The sequence below is a fragment of the Syngnathus scovelli genome, chromosome 14, assembly GCF_024217435.2.
Source record: "Syngnathus scovelli strain Florida chromosome 14, RoL_Ssco_1.2, whole genome shotgun sequence".
Lineage (NCBI taxonomy): Eukaryota > Metazoa > Chordata > Actinopteri > Syngnathiformes > Syngnathidae > Syngnathus > Syngnathus scovelli.
This window is the reverse complement of record NC_090860.1, coordinates 6,894,671-6,915,939: the sequence shown is the minus strand read 5'-3', so window position 1 is coordinate 6,915,939 and position 21,269 is coordinate 6,894,671. Positions and strand designations below refer to the sequence as shown.

General features: G+C 41.4%; 4 protein-coding genes across 6 annotated transcripts; all 4 read right to left on the bottom strand.

Moving 5' to 3' along the window:
- Nucleotides 1-1,582: 1,582 nt before the first annotated feature.
- Nucleotides 1,583-4,308, bottom strand: gjb10 (gap junction protein beta 10). The gene is made up of 2 exons (XM_049739770.1): nucleotides 4,142-4,308; nucleotides 1,583-3,072 (listed from the first exon to the last, which is right to left on the bottom strand). The coding sequence occupies exon 2, from the start codon at nucleotides 3,040-3,042 to the stop codon at nucleotides 2,260-2,262; it is 783 nt and encodes a 260-aa protein (XP_049595727.1). The 5' UTR covers nucleotides 3,043-3,072; nucleotides 4,142-4,308; the 3' UTR covers nucleotides 1,583-2,259.
- A 745-nt stretch (nucleotides 4,309-5,053) lies between these two features.
- ppie (peptidylprolyl isomerase E (cyclophilin E)) lies at nucleotides 5,054-7,966 on the bottom strand. The gene is made up of 10 exons (XM_049740187.1): nucleotides 7,864-7,966; nucleotides 7,487-7,585; nucleotides 7,337-7,380; nucleotides 7,105-7,131; nucleotides 6,940-7,021; nucleotides 6,763-6,863; nucleotides 6,555-6,678; nucleotides 6,094-6,279; nucleotides 5,831-5,973; nucleotides 5,054-5,219 (listed from the first exon to the last, which is right to left on the bottom strand). The coding sequence occupies exons 1-10, from the start codon at nucleotides 7,892-7,894 to the stop codon at nucleotides 5,151-5,153; spliced, it is 906 nt and encodes a 301-aa protein (XP_049596144.1). The 5' UTR covers nucleotides 7,895-7,966; the 3' UTR covers nucleotides 5,054-5,150.
- A 208-nt stretch (nucleotides 7,967-8,174) lies between these two features.
- On the bottom strand, nucleotides 8,175-16,751 carry pabpc4 (poly(A) binding protein, cytoplasmic 4 (inducible form)). Of its 2 annotated transcripts, none has more exons than XM_049740185.1 (15): nucleotides 16,211-16,751; nucleotides 12,815-13,008; nucleotides 12,519-12,634; nucleotides 11,573-11,712; nucleotides 11,071-11,165; nucleotides 10,855-10,992; nucleotides 10,680-10,775; nucleotides 10,333-10,602; nucleotides 9,694-9,781; nucleotides 9,486-9,578; nucleotides 9,194-9,324; nucleotides 9,024-9,114; nucleotides 8,807-8,937; nucleotides 8,598-8,716; nucleotides 8,175-8,515 (listed from the first exon to the last, which is right to left on the bottom strand). In XM_049740185.1, exons 1-14 carry the CDS (start codon nucleotides 16,401-16,403, stop codon nucleotides 8,615-8,617), a joined length of 1,878 nt encoding a protein of 625 aa, XP_049596142.1. In that variant the 5' UTR covers nucleotides 16,404-16,751; the 3' UTR covers nucleotides 8,175-8,515; nucleotides 8,598-8,614. The 2 variants fall into 2 exon arrangements, with proteins under 2 accessions (XP_049596142.1, XP_049596143.1); XM_049740186.1 differs by having other exon boundaries at nucleotides 8,175-8,510.
- A 1,588-nt stretch (nucleotides 16,752-18,339) lies between these two features.
- zpcx (zona pellucida protein C) lies at nucleotides 18,340-20,809 on the bottom strand. Of its 2 annotated transcripts, none has more exons than XM_049741261.1 (9): nucleotides 20,377-20,809; nucleotides 20,199-20,308; nucleotides 19,980-20,053; nucleotides 19,743-19,914; nucleotides 19,559-19,661; nucleotides 19,399-19,484; nucleotides 19,220-19,305; nucleotides 18,540-19,143; nucleotides 18,340-18,398 (listed from the first exon to the last, which is right to left on the bottom strand). In XM_049741261.1, the coding sequence occupies exons 1-9, from the start codon at nucleotides 20,743-20,745 to the stop codon at nucleotides 18,377-18,379; spliced, it is 1,626 nt and encodes a 541-aa protein (XP_049597218.1). In that variant the 5' UTR covers nucleotides 20,746-20,809; the 3' UTR covers nucleotides 18,340-18,376. The 2 variants fall into 2 exon arrangements, with proteins under 2 accessions (XP_049597218.1, XP_049597219.1); XM_049741262.1 differs by having other exon boundaries at nucleotides 19,559-19,624; nucleotides 19,808-19,914.
- Nucleotides 20,810-21,269: the final 460 nt, after the last annotated feature.

Here is a 21,269-nt window from a genome sequence, read left to right as displayed (position 1 = left end):
AATGTATTATTCTCTTCTTACCTTATCTTGATGAAGATAGACAAGATTGAAAATAAGTGTGACAAAAAGGTCACCCTTAAAATAAACCTTTTCATTTTCATTCTCAAAATTTGGTTGAATTTTGAATTCTGAATTCTGCATCCTCAATCTTAAGTTCAAGAAACATACATTATATTTAGATATCTGTTCTCATAAAATGGTTGTTGTTTGTAAGATTCCATATTTTTGTGTAACCTCTTCAATTCAAGTCCAAAATCTATAAAGGCAAAATTGTAATCACTCTTCAACTGTCCAAATACTTTTGAACTGTAAAACGATGGCGAAACAAACAAAAGCCAGCAAGTGTTGTCTTGTCTGTGTAGATTCCTTATCATAAGTAAGGTTGGAGGTAAGGCGGAATCGAGCCAAATTGCAGTTTGATTTAGCAAACATGTCAACACTTGTACACCGCGGTTTGTTTTCAGACATGTCCATCATAATACCCGAGTGTTAATGTGGCAAAAAATGACTTCATGTGTTCACTATTCAGTTCAAACACTTTTCAAGTCCAGTCAAGCTTCACGAACCAAGCCCTTAAACTCAAGGATCTGTCAGCTAAATCATAATGATACAACATGGAAACTGGTACAATGCCACCAGGAAGCTTGATGACAAAAATCTTTTTACATCCTTGTCACTCTCCTTCCTGTGCCCGTAAAAAAACCTTGATGGTTTTAAAATTGTTTGGCAGAGGCGTTCAGGGTAAGTACACAATGTGTGTCCTGTCAGTGAAATGAAGAATTTTCAAATATCAAAAGGTCTGGCAGCTCTGAGCTAAAACTCACAGAAGATCACCAAATTTCCAAAGTGCCTTGAGATGTTTGCGCATACAGTATGTAAATACATTACAAGTGAATAGACACAGATCGTATATGAGCTGAAGAGGGGGAAGGGTGAAACCTTTTTAGCTCCGATTGAAGAACAAGTCCAGTCAGTCTGTTGAGACACACCTGGAGGAATGTATCATTTTACTCAACATCTTCCAACACGTTTCAACAAGATCAACCCACACAACGTCACAACACGATAATGAACTGAAAAAGTAAAGAAATACAATAGCAGGATGGAAAGAAGTAGGTGTCCGGAAAAGGCATTTCCTTAACGTTCTCATGATTATCAGTAAGATTAGGTTCCACTGAGCTGAGATTTTTAGCTAAACAAAGGAAAACATTTATTTGAGCTTGCTTGTATTTGAACATGAAGATCTGCAGATGGAGTGAAGGCTGGGCATTTTTGTGATTCAACCTTTACTTTTACACTCAGCCTAAACAAACTTGCCAGTGTAAATGAAAAATGAGTAATCAATTGACAGTTAGAAAGGGGCATCGAATTCCTACGCTGGGTTGGGCTCGCACGTCAGCAGGAATGACTCAAACGTAGCACAAAGCTCGTCCGTTTTTTTTCCCCTCCTCATAGTACCAATCAACCTAAATAATAAATAGTGTTGCTCCTGGCAACATGCTGTACACAAATGAAATTTGAAAGGAACCCTCAATAATGTGTTTTTTTTCTCCCCTAGAAACAAAGAAAGATAAGCCTCAAGAAGTGGAAAATACATCTATTTAATGAAAATATATACATCTTGGCGGTGTAAAAAAAAAAGCAAAGTAACTGGAATCTTTCATACCAAAGTGATGATAAATTACATAAGCAGTGTAAAACAATAGAATCAAATGGACACAGATCTGGGGCCTAACTTTGGGCAAGAGGAAGGCTGCAACACCAATCATATTCAACTATAGACTTAAGAGTCTTTAGCTACCTAAAATACAAAAGCATGTATTTTTGGAATTCAGGGTGAAGCCGGAGAAATGTTCAAGATCAAAAGAAGTGTCCCAATAGTTTGGTCCGTGCAGCCATTTGAAAAGACTGCAGAAATTGAATGAAAACATTTGTAGGTTTGGCACGAGTCAGAGAGGAAAATCTTACACAGAGACCACAAGGGCGTGAGTGTGTGTGTTGGTTGTGTGTGTGTGTGTGCGCGTGTGTGTGTTTGTGTGTGATACCGCACTCTCCAAATCATGGACTGACTCATGTAATGGTCTTTTTCGTCTCTTAAACTGGTACTAAAAACACAACGCTGAGCATCTGCCATGGCGGAGTAAGACCCTCAAATTTCTAGACAATAAAAAGTCAGTGCAGATCATTTTCTGGCGACATTAAGAAAAGCGCCTGCCTTGTCAAGTCTTATCTATATAAAAAAACAAAAAAAACATGATTTCAAGATACAACCATGCTGTACGCTGGGGCAGGGGTTTGTGGCGTGTTCTTTGTGGACATAGTCAGAGGGTTTGATTTCATCAAATTGCTGCTGCTGCTGGTCATAATGTGGTGAGAGTGATGGACACCGGTGAAGATTTCGCGGCAGCGTTTGCCCACCAGGTAGATAATCTCTATAACAGAGAGGAAGATGCAGACCAGGCTGGTGACCACCATAAAGATGGTGAAGATTCTTTTCTCTGTGGGCCGGGCGATGAAGCAGTCCACCTTGTTGGGACAGGGCTTCTGTTCGCACTTGATGAGCGAGGGGAAGTCGTAGCCCTCGTAGATGTGGTAAAGGAGGTAGACGAAGGTGGTGTCCACGCAGACTTTGAAGATCAGAGTCAGGACGTAAGTCCACCACAGGCCGCCGCGCTTCTTGCCCGTGTTCAGGTAGAGGCGGTGGCAGTTCTCGCCGTACTTGAGCCGATGCTTGTGCTCGCGGTCATCCCGGTAAGCCACGTGCATCACCACCAGGAACGAGGGGCAAGTGACGAAGATGAGCTGCAGTGCCCACAGTCTCACGTGGGACACGGGGAAGAAGTGGTCGTAACAGACATTGTGGCAACCCGGCTGAGCTGTGTTGCATTTGAAATCCTTCTGTTCGTCACCCCAAACCTTCTCGGCCGCCACCACGAATACCAGCACCCTGAAGACGAACACAATGGACAACCACACTCGGCCGAAGGCGGTGGAGTACTTGTTCACCCCACTGAGGAGGCCCTGAAGGAATCCCCAGTTCATAGTGAACTACGTTTAGTTTCTTCTTTCTTTCTGTTGATGAAAGTGGAAAAGCATAGGATAAGGCAAAGGTGTCAAACTCATTTTTGTTGTGGGCCGCAACATAGTCGAAGTTTCTTTCGGAGGGCCATTATAACTGTCAATTATATATAATTATTATAAACAATAATTATTTGAAATCAGAGACTAGTAAAAACTGTTAGATTTTTTATTTTCGGAAGTCCAATATGAGTGTGAACGCCTTATAATATATACAGTATAGGCTACACAACAAACTAATGGCCCTAATTTTGAAATCAGAGACTAGTAAAAACTGTTATTATATTTTTTATGTTTGAAGTCCATTATGAGTGTCAACGGCTTATGTTATATACAGTATAGGCTACACAACAAACTGATGGCCTTAATTTTGAAATCATAGACTAATAAAACTGAATGGTAATAAACATTTTAGAAATTTCCAATTTTTAAAAGTGACGACAATTTGTAATTTTAGTATTGACACGTGAAGTCGATGCACAATTTTTCTTAACGGGCCACATAAAATTATGTGGCGGGGCGTACCTGGCACCCGGGCCTTCTGTTTGACACCTATGTGTTCAAAACAGGTCCCAGGTCAATTGTGAGTGGCGCACTGTCACAAAACATCCATGTCAAATATTTTCTGTTATCAATAAAGTAACATTTTCACATATGTCATGTTATTAATCATGAGGCATGACTATATTCATGTTGATATTGTGGGATTACATTATGTTCATACCCCAACAATGAATCAGAGGTCTACTGCTGAAACAGATCGGAAAACTGTGATCTCTTGTAAAAATGTTTTTTAACAAGGCACAAAATGGTTGAAAATAACACGAGCGCTGAATCTTTCTCGTGTGGAAACCCTTTCATCTATTTCGATGGTAAATCAGTCAAGTTGCGTTCACGGAACTAGTTCAGTCGTCGCTGTTGCGTGAGAAGACAAGTCAAAGCAAATTAGCTGCTTTCGAACGTCAGCGATGGTCTAACGATCAAAAAAGTGATTTAAAAAAGACGACGAAACCGAAAGTAACTTTTTATTTAGCATTTAATCGAATTTAAGTAAGTTACTTACAGTGCGGCGCAGTGGAGTGGCTCTCGGATGAAGCTCGCCGTCAAGGCAATCTGAGCGGTTGTCAACAGAATGGACGTGTGGAGGAGGGAGGGGCTGAGCATCTGCCATGTCTGCAAATGTAACCTGCATGCCCAGGTGTGGCTCAGACATTGAATGTTTAGCTCGTCGCGTTCCCCCCCGAAAAAAAATACTTCCAACGATTCTTTTATCCATCTATTTTTTTTAACGCTTCTCCCCACGTTATTTATTTATATAGCATTACGACAACGTTCGCGAATGTAAGTTCTGAAGTAAGCGTCGGCGATAAGAGTAATTATATGAAGTAAAAAAAAGATTAATACCACGGTCATCAACAAATAAAAAGCAGGAATACAAATTATAGCGGCAGTAATATTACTACAACAGTGATTTTTCCTCCTACATTCCAATGCACAATCTGATGCCATAGACAACTGCAGTGCATTTGCACTACCTAGTGGGGAAAGTTGGGTAATTTCTTTTTTTTTTCTAGCCTTTAAACGGTAACTTTGGTCCTTGTTGGTGTTTTGAGTATTAAAAAAGGCCATATTTCAGCAGTTGTATGCTGATTTTAAATGCCAAAAAAAGATATGTATTGAAAACTTGCCAGGAAAACATAAAAATCTTCAAGTACTTTCAGGTTATCCAATGAAGCCCATTTGAGACTTTTTTTTTCACCCAATGCATTTTCTTTATTTTCTGCAAAGGAATAATAATAGACCTTTGTAATTATTTTAAAATTTGGGATCAAATGTGCATAGCATTTGAGGATCTCAAAGTGATTGACACTTACTCAGGTTTAAAAAAAAAACACACAAGGCTAAGCTATTACATATGTAGCATATTTAAATAGTTCATTCTCACTGAATATCTTCATCAGAATGCACCATTGAGTCCAACTGTTGCAGTTTCTTTATTTAAAAAAATGTTTGAAATATTTACATGGCAAAAGATTTGAATGGCGCTGTTCACACACAAAGTTGGCTTTCATTTACACGCATTCTCCACAATCTGAGATGATGACTTTCTGCTTTACTTTGCCATCTTTTGTCCCCTGAGCCTGCACAAAAGAAACAGTAGACTTTTTATCAACATAGAGAACAATAAAACCAAATATGTTAGATAAATTTGTGTTCAGGTTTTTTGTATTGCCTTGACATAATACAGTAATGCCAACAGCATTTGTGTTTCGCATACGCACATTGTAAAATCTTCAAGATGTTTAAGATAGGTGGTTATTGAAAGCTTTTTATTTCATTTGCAAACTATTGGTGTGGTGATAGGGCTGTTTGCAAGGAAAAGTGACATACACACTGAAGCTGAAAAGCATAAGCATTTTTTTTTTTTTTTTTAAAGCAAAACTGGCCATGTTAAACATTTTTTTTATCCAGAACCACTTGAGTCCTGTTTTTTATGTTTACTCATAATAGATTAAATATTTAATCAAGTAATTGCCAGGTTAAAAGTTAGCTTAATTTTAATATGTCAAATATTGAAATTGGTTTTGAACTCCAAAAATCCATTCCGATGATGCACTAATTCTGATGGACATTTCGTGGGAATGCAGGCGGGCAGAAGAAGACATCTAAAATGTCTCGTAGCCAGCATCACAAAGTACTTTAATGCAAAATCTCTTTCGTTTTCAGTGAGCTTTTGTCACATTACTCTCACCTCCATTTCACGAAGTACATCCATCCCCTCCACCAGCTCTCCAAACACCACATGTTTGCCATCCAGCCAGTCTGTTTTGTCATTGGTGATGAAGAACTGGGAGCCATTGGTGTTGGTTCCAGAGTTGGCCATGGAGAGCTGCCCTGTGTTGTTCACCAGAGGAAACATTAAGCCACTCGTTCAAATGCGCCAGTAGACACAAACCAAGAAGCTTCAACTGTATATTAATACCGAGACAACATATTGTAAAGTAAGACTTTCACCTGGAGCGGTGTGTTTGAGGACAAAGTTTTCATCATCGAACTTTCGTCCATAAATGGATTTGCCGCCGGTGCCGTTGTGGTTGGTGAAGTCACCTCCTTGGCACATGAACTGGGGAATGATGCGATGAAAGCTGCTCCCTTTATAGCCATATCCCTTTTCATGTGTGCATAAGCAACGGAAGTTTTCTGTAAAAATCAATCATCATACCGGTAAACATTCATGAGACATCACTTCTATAACTCAACAATGTGCTAAAAAATATGTAGTTTAAAGCCACATGGGAATTTCAGCTTCAAAGCGCCTTATTTGTGAGCCTGCCACCACATATTACTTAGAGGTAGCTTGATGCATTAGAATCTCTGGTGGTGATAAATATGGATGAGTGACTACCAATACAATGCATCGATATTGATGCCGATACCTCACACTGAAAAACCCCTATGCATTGCAATGTATCAACCTGCTGTCATGGGAACAACGTCGGCCCGAAGAAGGAAGCGAAGTCTTCCTGCAGGTTTGTTGCCGATCTTGATATCCATGTAGACCTGCGGATTAATTCTTCCCTTTTTAGCAGGGGGCTCTGCCTGCAGAAACAAATGATACCCATCAGAACATGCTTTCAATCTTATGTTGCACGATTCCATGCAATAAAATGAAAGTCATCCAACCTCTTGAGTAGCAGTGTTGGCTGTTTGTCCTGCAGCCTCGACCTCAGCCTCTTCTAAAGTCTTTCCTGAGAACTTCTTCAGCCAGTCATCATCCGACCACACTTAAAAAAAGTCAATGAAAATCAGAAGAAAGGGACCAGAACCTCAGTTGTAGGAAATAATCCGGTCAATTATCACCTGGTCGAGAGGATCCTTCTTTGATTCTCATTGGCTTGGCGATGTTGACACGGACAGTCCGACCGAAAAGCTCGGATTCATTCTGAAAAAATTATGGAAGAACAATCGAATATCATAACACTGTGACCTATTCTCCACGTGTCTACAACAATGCATTGCACTCACCATGTTGTCAATAGCTGCAGCGGCATCCTGCACAACACAGCGAAGGAGGACATAATCAATGCCTATCATGAATGTTCACTCAACGAGTTGTCAAACATTACTGAACTAAATAAGTTGTCATCTCTTTGTGAACGGTAAAACGCTTCAGGTGACATCAAAATGTGCATTCACGTAAGTAAAACAGGACTGCATTCAGATAACGGTTTGTAGACAAGTGTAATCTCAGACATACCTCTGCCAGTTCAAACTCAACAAATGCAAAACCTCTGTGCTTTTCTGAAAAATGAACATATGATTCATTAATATGGTGTAGTTTGTCCATAACTCTTGATGGAACCAGATATTGTACTGAATATTGTAGCGAAATGATCATTAACAATACCTGTCTCGTAGTCTAATGGAATTTGGACATCTGTGATGTCTCCAAAGGGAATAAAAGCAGCATGCAACACTTTCTCGTCCACTTCCTCCGCCAGCCCACCTAAATCAAAGATGCAGCAAAATGTCTACATAAACAAATCCACCACCTTGTTGTTGTTCTTGTAACGGGAGTGCCAATTTGAAACGAAAACCCTGCTCAAAACACTTTCGACGTGCTGATTGCGGAAATTCAAATCAGAATACTAAATATTTTTTAATCGTACCGCAAAAACGTTTCCATGTTTAACAGGCATCATAAATGCTTCTTTAATTACATTTGTACAGAATTCACAATTATTTTTGGTTATTAAACAATGTTGACATGAAACAAGAACGCACCAACATACAAAACCCTCTTGCTTGCCGCCATTTTGGAAGGGACCCTTCAACTTTAACCCCTGGCCTGATTGGATGAAACTTAAACCCGCCTCTGGTCTGTCGAGCGCCATCCACCGACGATAAAAAGAAATGCTTAGGCCGCGACGTAGTTGTGACTTTCCACTTGTTCCACCAGGGGTCGCCACGGCAAGTTATTCAATTCCAATAGGGTTCAATAACTCAAAGATTTTCCCTATTCGTGTAGTGTTATGTTCAATTACAATACATTTAAACAGAAGAAACACTCCACAAGATCAAATAAACCAGGACTGTTGAAATTATACATCATTCCTTTATTGGAAATACCACAAACCCACGGTAATATAATGGGATGCAGAAACCAACCATTCCAAATCAAACATAACAGGCAAAGTAAAAGTTCAAGGGTAATTTTCTTTTTTGGAATTTTCTTGGAAGTCTTACTTCATGACTGCATACTGTTTGGTGTGCAGTTTATTCGATTTAGAAAATAAATACCTGTCACTTTCTCCTGAAATATTTAAGTGTATTTTAAAATTAAATTTTACTTTTTTTTTTTTCTTTTTTTTTTCTTCAGAATTGTTCTAAACTTGTCTGGTTTCAGTGTAGCGTTTTCTCCACAGCTCAATCTGCTCTGCAACACACAGTGACCCAATTTGTTAATACTTTGTGATGTACACTAAATACAGTCAATGTTAATAATGTGTTGTACATACCAGTTTGAATTAATCATTCAAGATGTGGTAGCAGCACCGGTATTAGTCATGCTGCCTACTTTCTGAGTGGCATCTTTCTTTGCTTGGTGGGCCTGCAGCACTGCAACAGCTTCTTCCACCTGGATCAGGAAAAACAACAACGATCGTAGTACACAACCTTACAGATGAAAAGAAAACCCAATATGGAAGTAATTTAGGAAATGACGCACCTTTGAACGCAATGACTCATGAGATTCCAGCATATGTAGCAGTTCCGAATTGTCGATCTCAAGCAACATGCCTGTGATCTTTCCTGCAAGGTTGGCGTGCATGGCCTGAATCAGTGGGAAGAGACGTTCCCCTATTCGGATCAACAAAACCGCATGAAAGTGAATAATCTACGTAATGACCTGTAAACTTTGATGCTTTGAGGTTACGGATTGTTACCGAGCATCTGCTTCTGCTCCTGTGGTGGCGCAGAAGCCAGCATGGAAGCAGTCAGTGGTTCCTGACCCTGAACATGGACAGCTGGCTGAGTCTGGAGGGTTCAATTGAAAGACAAAGAGAACATATTGACATTTAACCACAATATAGTGATATTGAAATGACGATCATACCTGCTGTAAGGCAAGAGGTTGCACCACTTGAGGATTAGGGTTGCGTACACCAGCGGCATATTTGTAAGGAGGCATGGTGCGAGGCCCTGGTAATCCCATTGAGGGACGAGGACCAAGGGTTTGGCCGGAACCTGCCCCCCACCCCAAAAAAAAAAAAAAGAAAGTACAGAATGAATTTCCAGCACTCCATTTGTATTTAGAATTGAAGAACTGATTTACTAAATGCTTGCTTGGGGGAACCAGCATGGCCTATTGTGTTAGGATTCAGCAATTTGGATCATTGTGAACCCACCTCTTGGGCCCTGCGTGTTGTTGGGAGACATGTGTCTCAGGTTGGTACGCGGACCTGGTTGTCGCAGTGAGCTGGGCATCCCCTGGAAACCACCTGGGGGGCACAAATACCAACAAGGGGATTGGCATAAGAAAACTCACACTGCAAATAAAAAGATTGATTGAAATTGAGTTAAAGTGCTTAAATCTCTACATTGTTACATGCCCACCTTGACCCCTACCACCTTGTTGCCACCGGGGATTTGGTCGCATTTGGGCCATCTGATTGGGTGCGTAGTAAGTAGTTCTATTCTGGGCCTGATGAGTAGAATTCAATGAAAAACATGCAGTATAGTGAGTCCTGAAAAACCTAAAAAGATGGCTTGGTTTTAAGACATTCAGCATTTTGTCAACATGTTAAACCTTCAATAGCTTTGTAGCATAGCATGTTTTCCATTCATCTTCCGAATGAGTCCAATATTGGTGTTGCCATTTGCAAGGGCAGCCCTGCCACTAGGCACACTAGGGCGCCAGTTGGGGAGGGAGCGCCGCAACCACTCAAAAAAAAAATTAATAAAAAAAAAAATATTTTTGGGGTGGTCACACCTAACCTGTAAACTTATGTCACATAGTCAAGTCCTCCACGAGTCTGCGTGGTGCATACGCCGCACACCACGACCACGGCCAGGGGGCTCCAGGGAAAATCTTGCCTAGGGCACCAAATTGCTCAGCCACTGGCCATTTGCTTATACTTTGTAGAAAAGTTGCTAATTGTCTTTCTTCAGATATAAACTATAGATGAGATTTGTTTGCCCTTTTGAACCTTGAGCCTTCTAAACCTGCCCAAGTTTCAACTTGGATGCTCATACCTGTGGCACGGTTGGCATGAAGTAGCCACTGGTGGGTTGGAACTGATTAATGATGGTGTTGGCCGGCATGGCTCTCATGCCAGCGATGCGTTGCATGTACTGGTTGGTGAGATGGGCTTTACGCTCCTCTTTGCGCTGAGCAAGAGCCACATAGAGCGGTTTGGAACCGACGATTCGTCCGTTCATCTCAGTTACTGCTTTGGTGGCCTCCTCGGGAGAAGAGAAGCAAACAAAGCCAAAGCCCTTGGAGCGACCCTCCTCCAGCATCACCTGACAAGACAAGTGACAGCGTGGTTAACCTTCACAACTAAAGAACAATCACATCTCATCTCTTTGGAATCTCTCACCTTGGTGCTTGTGATGGATCCAAAAGGTGAAAACTCCTTACGCAGTTTTTCATCATCTATGGTGTCATCTAGATTCTTGATGTAAAGATTAACTCCCTAATTCCAAAAATGACAGTCATGAGCCCATTGTAAATTCAACTCACTCACACCTATTGTGTCACTGAGTACTACCCACCTGATAGCGGCTAATTCTTTCCTGTTTCAGCATCTCAAACTTGCGCTTCAGCTCTGCCTGTCGCTCCATTTTCTTCTGAGCTCGTCCCACAAACACAGTCTTGCCGTTGAGATCTGTGCCGTTCATGTCCTCCACAGCCTAAGGATTCATTTAGAATTTAGAATCAGAGGAAACGCATGCTGATTAAATACATTTCACACAATGAGGCCAAATTACCTTGTTAGCATCCTCATGCTTCTCATAACTAACAAATCCAAAGCCTCTGGATTTGCCAGTAGGGTCTGTCATAACTTTCACGCTGAGTGTTTTGCCTGCAGAATTCAAACACAATTAACATGGCATTCTGATTAATATTCTGCTTGTGGTATATGAGTTAAGCAGCAAAATGCACTGTTTTTAGTTATCTCAAGGGGCAGCCATTTTGTCACTTGCTGTTTTGACCTGAAACTTGGCAACTGTCATTTTCAGTCGACAGCGAGTGGCAAAATGGCCGCCTGGTGAAATGGATAAAAACAGATGGCTTTTGCCTATTTAATTCATATTCCACATATATAACCTTAATCACAACACTGTGTTTTGACTAGATGGGCTGCACAGAAAAGATTATCACAAAGAAAATTGGGGTTTGATTTCCACTTTAAGACACTTACTTCCAAGTGGTGTGCGTACACACAACGGTTGATGACAAATTATTATACATAAAATCTAAACTGCTTACCATATTTGTCAAAAAGCTCCTTAAGGTGCTCATCATTCATTTCGTCACCAAAGTTCTTGATGTAGACATTTGTGAACTCCTTGGCTTTAGCACCCAGCTCGGCCTCACGCTCCTTGCGAGATTTGAAGCGACCTACAAACCTAAAGATGGAGAAAGAGCAACGGATACACGCTCTTTTAAAACAGCCCTGACTGATATGGGGAAAGTTCACCAGGATCCAACACTTTATAATCCTTTTTTTGTATTCAGATATACCAGGCTGAATCTCGACAATGACCATTTCAACCAGTCACCATTCACAAAACAGCTATAGTTCCTCATCGCTGCAAGAGCAAACATGAACAAAATACATTTCAATTGTGTTAATACCACCAGAGGCAGGCAGATAAATTGGCATGCTTGACAGTGAAAACCATCAGTACCATCTTGGTCCAACATGAGGATGACGAAGATGATGATGAGGAAGAAGTGGATGGAGAGAGGTGGAGGAACAGGGTCTCACAGTACAAAGGAAAGCTGAGGAGGACCAAATGTTCTCATATATACCTTGCTATGTTGACCTCTCCCACTCTGCCATCCAGTATTGCATTCCTGCATTCGATCCATCACTAAAACACACAAGCGTGGTCATACACACAAACACACTCAGACGGATGACCAGCGAGTGCACTAATAAGGCTGCAACAAACTGTTTCTGGTAGAAAAGATGAGCATTTTAGTTGGTTATTTAGCAATTCACAGCTTATCTTCACACTAGTGGAAGCAAGAGATCAGCTTATTAGTCATATTATTTCATCACCAACTGGGAAAAAAAAAAGTCAATTTAGAACACACGGGTGCACGACGAACTTGCAAATTCCACAAGGAACAAATCAGGCGGACACACAATGATACATTCAAGGTTTATGACAGAAATTGATACGTAAGAAAATGATCAGACACTCACACCTTGCGGTCATTCAAAAGCATGCCGTTCATTTTCTCAATGGCACGGTCAGCAGCATCCTGGGTTTCAAAGTGGACGAAGGCGTAGCCCTTGGAGCCATTTTCATCACACACCACCTAGAAGAAAAAGTTTGAAAATATACATACGTGGTATCATGTTAACCATCGGCAGGGGCAAGGTATTGGTACTCGCTACGGTATTGGCTGCCATCGTTTTGCACACCTTTTAATTAATCGCAATCCACTTTCTATAAGTGTATCTGCATGTACTGTATATTTTAAACATCAAAACTTCACCTTGCAGGACAGGATGTTTCCAAAGGCAGAGAAGGTATCATACAGCGCTTTGTTATCAATGGACTTGTCAAGGTTCTTGATAAAGACGTTGCCCACTCCAGACTTCCTGAGGGAGGGATCTCTTTGGGACCACATGATTCTGATTGGCTTTCCTTTCACCACGTCAAAGTTCATCGTGTCCAAGGCTCGTTCGGCTGGTTTGGGAAACACATGCGCGCAGGCACACACGCACACACACACGCACGCACACACACACACACACACACACACACACGCACGCACGCACCCAAACACACAAACACACACAAACACACACAAACACACACAAACACACACGTGATAAGGGGTGCTTGTTTACATAGAAACACTGCTCGGTTCTGTTGTCAGTATGTTAGTGTTTGGCTTCCTGACCCTATCGGTACAAAGAGTTTGAAATGGTGGTTCTTAAGCTTGTTAAGAATGTTCAATATGAATTTTCATGCATTCACTGAACCCATTTTATGTCAGTGCAAAAAAGTGAATCATGCTCATGAGGTTCAAAGAACAAAAGTCAATTAGCTTTACACCACAGGTGTCAAACTCAAGGCCCAGGGGCCACATACGGCCCGCCACATCATTTTATGTGGCCGCAAAGACAAATTGTGCATCAAATTCGTGTGTCATTACTAGAATTGCAAATTGTCTTCACTTTTAATATCGTCTTTTTTTTTATATATATATTTGACCAATTTTTACTGATTTGAAAACGAGTTATTTGTCAGTTTGTTTTGTAGCTTTTACTGTATATAATATGAGGTGCCCACACATTTATTTGGGTTGAAAGTCATAATGGCCCTCCGAAAGAAGCTATGACTACAATGCGGCCCGCGAAAAAAATGACTTTGACACCCCTGCTTTATACGGATTGCCCATAATGACACGTCATAACAGTTTGAGTATCACAAAGGCTTTCTATGATTTGGTGATGCCAGCTGTCACTGATCATACAAGTGGGATGAAGCAGAATCCAGACAGTGTGTCTCTTGACCTCCACTGGACCTCTGAGACTGACCGGACTTTTGAGGTTTGATCCAACACTTTAGAGCTCGCGGGCCACATGCGGCCCAAAACTAACCCCGAGTGGCCCAGCCTGTGTTCCAACCTGCCTGAATTGAATTGCATTCAAGAGATGCAGAGGGTTCACAAGATTTCAAAAATCCCAACAGTGTTTGATGCCATGAAAGCAACACTGGTGTGGCCTCGTACCCCCACATACTGGGAGTGTTGTTTTGAAGCATGCCTCGGCGTGCTAACAGGAGTAGTGGCAAGATACTGTGGGAAATGATGCAGACTACAGTTACAGTTCTGCAGTGGACATTGCTTTTGATAAACAGTTTATGAGCAGTAGAAAAAAATGTGTGTGTGTGCGGGGGGGGGGGGGCTGCAGCTGTAATGGTAACGCAGGGAACAAATGGGCCTCTTCTCTGCCTCGACACATGCTGTTGGCCTCACAGTAAAGTACACTCTGCCTCTGATAACACCATCAGTTTCAAGCTGCGGTGTGAAGGCGACATCTGTTTGCATTAAGCGCCACCTTTTGTTTGGCAAGCTGAAATCACTTTCTGCTGTCTGAAGATCACTGAGATTCGACTTACGCTGTGACTCTTAACATCGGACAGGGCTCCAAAGTCCATGTGGTCATATAGGTTTGCTTTTGTTCGGTCACTCCACATTAACACACAGAGGCCAGGCTGCCCCTCCAAAAAAAGTGTCTGGTAAACAAAACAGAGCTGCCTTGCGTCTGCTGGCATCAGCAGTTTGACTCCCAATTGTACTTCACAAACGGTATATTCAGAGGTGTGTGTGATATCTGTCAAACGTGCCTGGCTTTGACACTTTTGTCTTGTCATTTCTAAGAACTTATTAAAGCGCTGGGGGGTTTTTTTTGCAGCTTGGAGAGATGTTCTATATTTAGAGAGGGGTCCTCGGAGGTATGTGCTGGCATGGTGTGTGAGTGGAGAATTCTCCACCATTGATGGGAAGAGACACATAATGTGTGGCAGTAAAAATCCAGGAATGGTTTCACAATACATTATTTCAAACCCAAACTACAAATTATGAGTTTTCTTCTTCAATGTCTGATGAGATCTTGCGGCGATTGTTTCATTCAGTGAACGAGAAGAGCCGATAGTCATGGATGGACATGCGTCTGCTTCATCATGATCACACGAGGAGAACATCGCTGTGCTTGAGCAGTCGCCATCATCAAACGATGTGTCTCTGTGATTTTTCTTCCTCTTTCCCAAAATCAAAGAGGTCATCAAGGGAACCCGCTTTGAAGATGTGAATAACTACAAGATTGATGTCACAATGGAGCTGCGGAGGTTCTTCACATGTCCTGAGTGTTGTTGTTAGTCACCTAAATGTTGAACAGAGGCTGTGATTTACCGAAGTCAAATTCCTTGTTTGGCACGCTCAAACATGGCGAATAAAAAACTCTTGAATCTTGATCTTTCAGCAGTAGATAAAAGCGCGCAAAAGAAGGATGGAAAAATGTGTGATGTTTGAAGGAAAAAAAAATTAAATATATATTTTGTGACAGTTGTGCAACTTTTCAGACACACATTGTATTCAGTGAAAATCCTTGGGTGAGCTTTGCTCTCAAGAAACAATCTTAAATCCTTGGGTGAGCTTTGCTCTCAAGAAACAATCTTCAACAATGCTATTTTACCTTCCACTAAAACCAGCAAGTCAACAAGTCCAACGCTATTTGTCCTTTGAAGCAGAAAACACGTGCACGGACTACATGAAATTTCCCAACAGCTCCCATCCCCTCTTGTACACAGTACACGCCTGACAACAAATGGTGTCATCTCATCAGAGGCTCATCTTACAGTTTTGAACCAATGAGACCAAAACTTCTGGAAGTGAGCCAGTTGTGAGTGATTGCTCTACCGCCTTTTGGGTTTCCGACTGGAGCCCAGATATGTTGGGACAGGTGTTCCACTGAAGCCTGATACAAAGAACTGCCCCCCACTTTCCTACTCGCACAATGTAACCAACTGACATTACTGCTCAATTCATATAATAAAAGACATAAGAAGAACAAGGATGACTTTCCAAGTTTTGATCAACTTGATCACATTTTCGGCATATGGAATCATAAATCTTTAGTGCCTCTATCATCCATACATTAGCATGTCACACAAGCAAATTTAAAACATTAAAGCAGTAAAGTCAGTCCTTATCATTGGGTCCAATAATGCAAAATCTGTCTGCATGCTTATAGAACTGGGTTTCAATAACGTGCGTATTGCAGTTCAATCGACTGTTTTATGAATGGGAAAATTGCATTTACAGTTGTCGTTGAAACCACGCGTGTCGTTACGCGAGTGACGCAAACAGCGGCTTTCTTACCGTCGGCAGGCTGGGAGAAGTTGACATAAGCGTACCCCAAGGACCGCCGGGTGATCATGTCTCGGCAGACCCGAATGGACAGCACCGGTCCGGCTGGGCTGAATTTCTCGTATAACATCGCCTCCGTGATGTCGGGGTGCAGGTCGCCAACGTAAAGAGAAGCCATCGGATAACTCCCGGTCGATGTGTTCATATCTCGAGCGTCAAACGTCAAAGAACTTCCTTTCAAAAATGTTGCTAAGGGGAGCGTTTGATCCAAAATAAACCACCTATGACAAGGAACGGCTTAAAAAAATAAAATAAAAGGTAAACTTTAAAAAAAAGATATTTCTTTTTAAGACCAGAGGTCGCTTTTTTTTTCTTTTACTATTTTTTAACTTGTATATTTTATCAATTTAAACGCTTCGTTTCTTTTTATCAAGGTTTTATTCTTTTTATATTTTTTATGTATTTTTCAAAGTTTTTCAAGAACAGTGAGTTAGACACTCACGGTGGTTTTGTGGCCGTGGAAAGAGACTGCATGGGGACTGCGTGGGTACTTTATACACCGTGCGCAGTGCGTGAAGGAAATGGCTGCAGGGTCAAACTTGGGGTAGGAGGGGAAACACGCCTCTGCGCATGCGTAGTGTTCAGAGCGCACATAATAGCTATACATACTGTACTTAAAGGAGCCTTTTGGCCCATTCCATAAATAAATATTAAAATATCAAATAATCTGTTACTATACTAATCCGATCTTTAAATGTGACGTAATTTTTCTCAAAGAACAAGAATGAAGGTCTTTTTTTTCCCCTATCTTGGAACCTGCATAAAAAAAACTAACTAGCAACAATGAGAATACATGATGAATACATGACAGTGTAAATAGACTTCATGGTAGGTTGTTATGCACAACGACAGCAAAATGTTTTGAGAGAGGTGGAGTCAAAAACCTCAATCTCATGAGAATTGCCTTTTACGGTAAACCTGCATTTTTAACATATCCAAGCAGCATAAGAAGATGAGGCTTTGCCAATCACTCAACTTTTCCACACCCAACAAGGCTGATGTGCGACGCAGCCCCCGAAACGGCAGCTATGCACTCATGATGCTGAGCACATGGACCAGCTCAATAGCTCCATCTAAAGGCGCAAGAAGTACACTGCCAAACGTCAATTGTGATAGACATCCATCCATTTTCTGTACTGCTTTGTCCCCACGGGGGTCACGGGCGTGCTGGAGCCTAACCCAGCCGTCATCGGGGGACACCCTGAACTGGTTGCCAGCCAATCGTAGGTCACACAGAGAATAACAACCACCCACTCTCGCACTCACACCTACGGGGAATTTGGAGTGCTAAATTGGCCTACCAAGCATGTTTTTGGGACGTGGGAAGAAACCGGAGTCGCCGGAGAAAACCCACGCGGACACGGGGAGAACATGCAAACTCCACACAGGGAGGGTCGGTGGTGGAATCAAACCCACACCCTCCTAACTGTGAGGCGGACGTGCTAGCCAGTGCGCCACCGAGTCGCCGGTTGTAATAGACAGTGATACAATAGAATTACTTAAATACTTCACAGTTCGGTATAGAGAGGGTCTTCGGCATATTTACTGGATTTAATGTGGTAGATTTATAAACCGAAATTCAAGTTAGTCAGGAAAAGTTTATTTGCCTTGAAGAACATGTAATGTAAAAGAAACTCACAGCTCCCATTCAAGTATTTAGCTAATTATTTTCCATGATTGTTTTAAATGCTTTAATCTACAAATGTAAAAAGAATAGCAAACAGCAATTCACTCATTGACTCAATATGTGGTCCTCGCAGGCCAACTGGTGCATATCTTAAGGATCACTCTCATCCATCCATTATCTGAACCCCTTAACACAAATTATTAACATACATAAATCTCCACTTCCGTATTTTAGTGTTGCTATGGGGCAAATTAACCCCTGCCACTAAATGAAGGTTAATTTAGATACTGTTTATAAAGTGGATCAATACATATCATCCAGCAATTAAAGACATACCACAATGGCATTGAAAGACTACTTGCATTATACATTATTAAAAAATAAAAAAAAAAGCATAACTTATAGCATAGTTAAACCAAACACACAGTAGATGATCAAATAAAAGATACGAGTGAATGGTTAATATTTTATTATGCCTGGAGAGTTGCAGTTTACTCCACTTTGTTCATCTTCCTGGAATTAAAGGAAAAACAACAATTAAATTTAGTTTACCAGCCAACAAGACACACAAAAGCTCTTGTGTTGAGCTCATTAGATGACACACACTGTGTTGTGCCAGTATTGTGGTAAGGCCTACACTACAAAATCAGTTACCTCAACAAATCCAAAAAAATTGAACGTAGTCTCCTGCGTGCCTGCCTCCGTTTACATGGCGGTCCATCCATTCCAAGTGTTCCAAAAGAAACTTTGTCTTGTGCTACCACCGCTTCTTCATAACTTAGAGTTTGGGAGCCATCAGCTTTTTTTGACAACTGAATTTTGGAGCGGAGAATTGGCTGTGCATCGTTTGGCTGCTCTTGACGTTTTGTAGCTTTGTCGTATTGCCACAGTTCATCTCGGACCTCCATGTGCAAAGGCTTGTCCGGGGCCACGTTTGCAATTTGACCTTTGGTGTCATTTAGGTTAGTCTCTAGTTCCATGGTGGGAATCTGAAGGTCAGTTAATGTGCCATCTCTTGCAGGATCACTTTGTTCATTCTGGCCTGGTAGCAAGAGCGTCAGGCTCGAGACCGGGTCTTGCTTCACAACCACAATGGCGCCTGGTGAAGAGGGCCACTGGAATTCACTTGAGACGACAATGCTCTCTTCCTCTGGCGGGGCAGCATCTGACTGCATCAAGTTTAAGTCTGGTTTTTGGATAGAGGGTGCTGGTCTTTGCACTAGAATTATTGGACCAGTGCTGACGACCGCCTTAGCGTCTGTACAGTAGAGGAAACTTTCATTTAGCATGACTTTTGATACTGATTGGGTTTTTTTTTAATTCGATAAACAGACCTTGAGAAAGGTGCTTGACAGAAAGGCCTTTACACTTTGAGTTACAGCATCGGCATACCTCCACATTGCCACTTAGCTCCTCCCACCTGAAAAAATATCAGGTGAGAGAAGAAAAAGAATAATTCATGTAGAGTCATCATAGAAGCCACTGTACGGAGATAGAATAATCTAGCATATACCTTGAATTGACCAAGTCAAAGTTGCAGGATTTAGAGCCACTTGTTATACCAATGTCTGAGATGAGCACACTACAGTGGATATACATCTTCAAGAGGGAGGGGGGAAAAAAATCCTAGGGTCATTAAACTAAACAATATAAAATGTTTCAGTACAACTCACCTCTGAAATTAAAGAAGTAGAATTCAAAGCAAACTTCACTTGTGAATAGTCAGAGTCCAGAAATTTTACAAGTGTATACGGAGAACTGGATGGGACTGTGCACCTGGGAAAGAACAAGAGCAGCATTTTAACACCAACTATTCATGTGTACAAATTATAATTAAACCTTTAAATGGCTACTCACCCTTTATTCATTATGATTGCACTCCAGGGTTTAATGTGAGACTTGGGAGATGAAGAGATAAAGCAGGACCGGATGAAGAGCTGCTGGTGAGGGCGGAGTTTAGCAGACAGCTGAATATTGATGACTTGGCCCCGCATATAGATGTTAGATTCTGCTGCCCTTGTCCATGAGGCTACAGAACACACACAATGTGCTGAAGCGTTCAACCTCCACCCCGCCAATCTGTACTATACTTACAATCCATTGCTTGTATGCTGAATTGTCTGCTTTTATCAGGAAATGTTTGATATGGTAAGTTTGGCTCGTTTGACCTGGAAGACATTTATTGCCTGTAAGTTAACGAATAGTAATGATTTTGTTTTTGCCCCAAACATACTCTGTAGTATCATACATATGGCAGAAATTGAAATTAAACAATTTAAAAAATATATATATCCCACTCAAGTCTTACTGTACCTATTTGGAATACAGGAGACATGGACAGTTGAAGGTGTGAGCCTCGAATTCAAGACTTTCTTGGGACTGAAATGAAGAAAGTTGGAGAACACATCCAATCCCTTCTCCATCTGTTGGATAATATTGATTCAGAAGCTCATTCCAACTAATTCATTTAATCAGACTTTGGTCCACTCACTTCATGTCTTGTTCCACATTGATCGTATCGGTACGTGAACATCAGTTGGCTCGCTAGCTCACTGTTGCTGTAGCAGCCATCACCGAACTGGATCTCGTCTCGGTTGAGTAGGACATCACCCAGTCTCTTATTCACAAGTAGGATGAGTTCACTGTCATCACAGTAAACCTGGACAGCTTTCATGATTGAAGAGAGATCTGCAAATGTGCCAGAATCAACTTGTGCTCTCCAGGGGTTGAAGATGCTATTGAAATCATCGCTCAATTGATACGGGAAAGGAAAAAAATTCTGTAAAAAGACAGATTCTGTCAAATGAACCAGCGAAAGGTGACTTAAAAATACAAACAAAAGTAGCTCCAGCACACCCATTGCTGATCTCAAAGTGGATCAACCACTCTAAAACAGCATGAACTCATGTTCCACTAATAGTCTCGGCAGTGAGGTGACAGCTGCTACCAGTCAAACTAATGAAGCTGTCATGGTGCATTCAATTGCAATATGTAATTCAGTTTTTTGATTATGAACTTTGTTAGGGTTTTCCAGGTTATCTTTATCGTAGGATTATGTTGGAATGTAGACTATAATGATTAAATCAATCTTGTCTTGCCCTCACAATGCAGAGTAAGATGAAGTGGTTGCTTCCTCTGCTTGATTAACCAGCTGCAGGGGAAGCAATCAAAGTTGTTCTGTTTCCCACAACAGTGTAAAACACCCCCTGCTCTGATATTATCAGAGGCCGGGGGTTCACCAAACCTGTCCACTCTCACCCCCACTCTGTTCCTCCTAATAAATATGCCCTTGCAGGGAGGAGACTTTTAGATTTCATTCCTGTAGCGAGTGATCTCTCCACCTGCAGGTGTCTAAAAGAACTTGCTTGTCTCCCGTGTGGTTCT

Coding starts and splice junctions, on each gene's coding strand:
- gjb10 (XM_049739770.1), bottom strand. CDS start 3,042: ATGAACTGGGGATTCCTTCAGGGCCTCCTCAGTGGGGTGAACAAGTAC.
- ppie (XM_049740187.1), bottom strand. CDS start 7,894: ATGGCGGCAAGCAAGAGGGTTTTGTATGTTG. Junction 7,586..7,863: donor CAAGAGGGTTTTGTATGTTG/GTGCGTTCTTGT, acceptor TCTTTGATTTAG/GTGGGCTGGCGGAGGAAGTG. Junction 6,280..6,554: donor CGTTGTTCCCATGACAGCAG/GTTGATACATTG, acceptor TGATTTTTACAG/AAAACTTCCGTTGCTTATGC.
- pabpc4 (XM_049740185.1), bottom strand. CDS start 16,403: ATGAACACATCGACCGGGAGTTATCCGATGGCTTCTCTTTACGTTGGC. Junction 11,166..11,572: donor GGAGCTTTTTGACAAATATG/GTAAGCAGTTTA, acceptor TGAATTCTGCAG/GCAAAACACTCAGCGTGAAA. Junction 10,603..10,679: donor GATCCATCACAAGCACCAAG/GTGAGAGATTCC, acceptor TTGTCTTGTCAG/GTGATGCTGGAGGAGGGTCG.
- zpcx (XM_049741261.1), bottom strand. CDS start 20,745: ATGGGTGTGCTGGAGCTACTTTTGTTTGTATTTTTAAGTCACCTTTCG. Junction 19,485..19,558: donor CTACTTCTTTAATTTCAGAG/GTGAGTTGTACT, acceptor TCCCTCTTGAAG/ATGTATATCCACTGTAGTGT. Junction 18,399..18,539: donor ATTTTTTTGGATTTGTTGAG/GTAACTGATTTT, acceptor CTTTAATTCCAG/GAAGATGAACAAAGTGGAGT.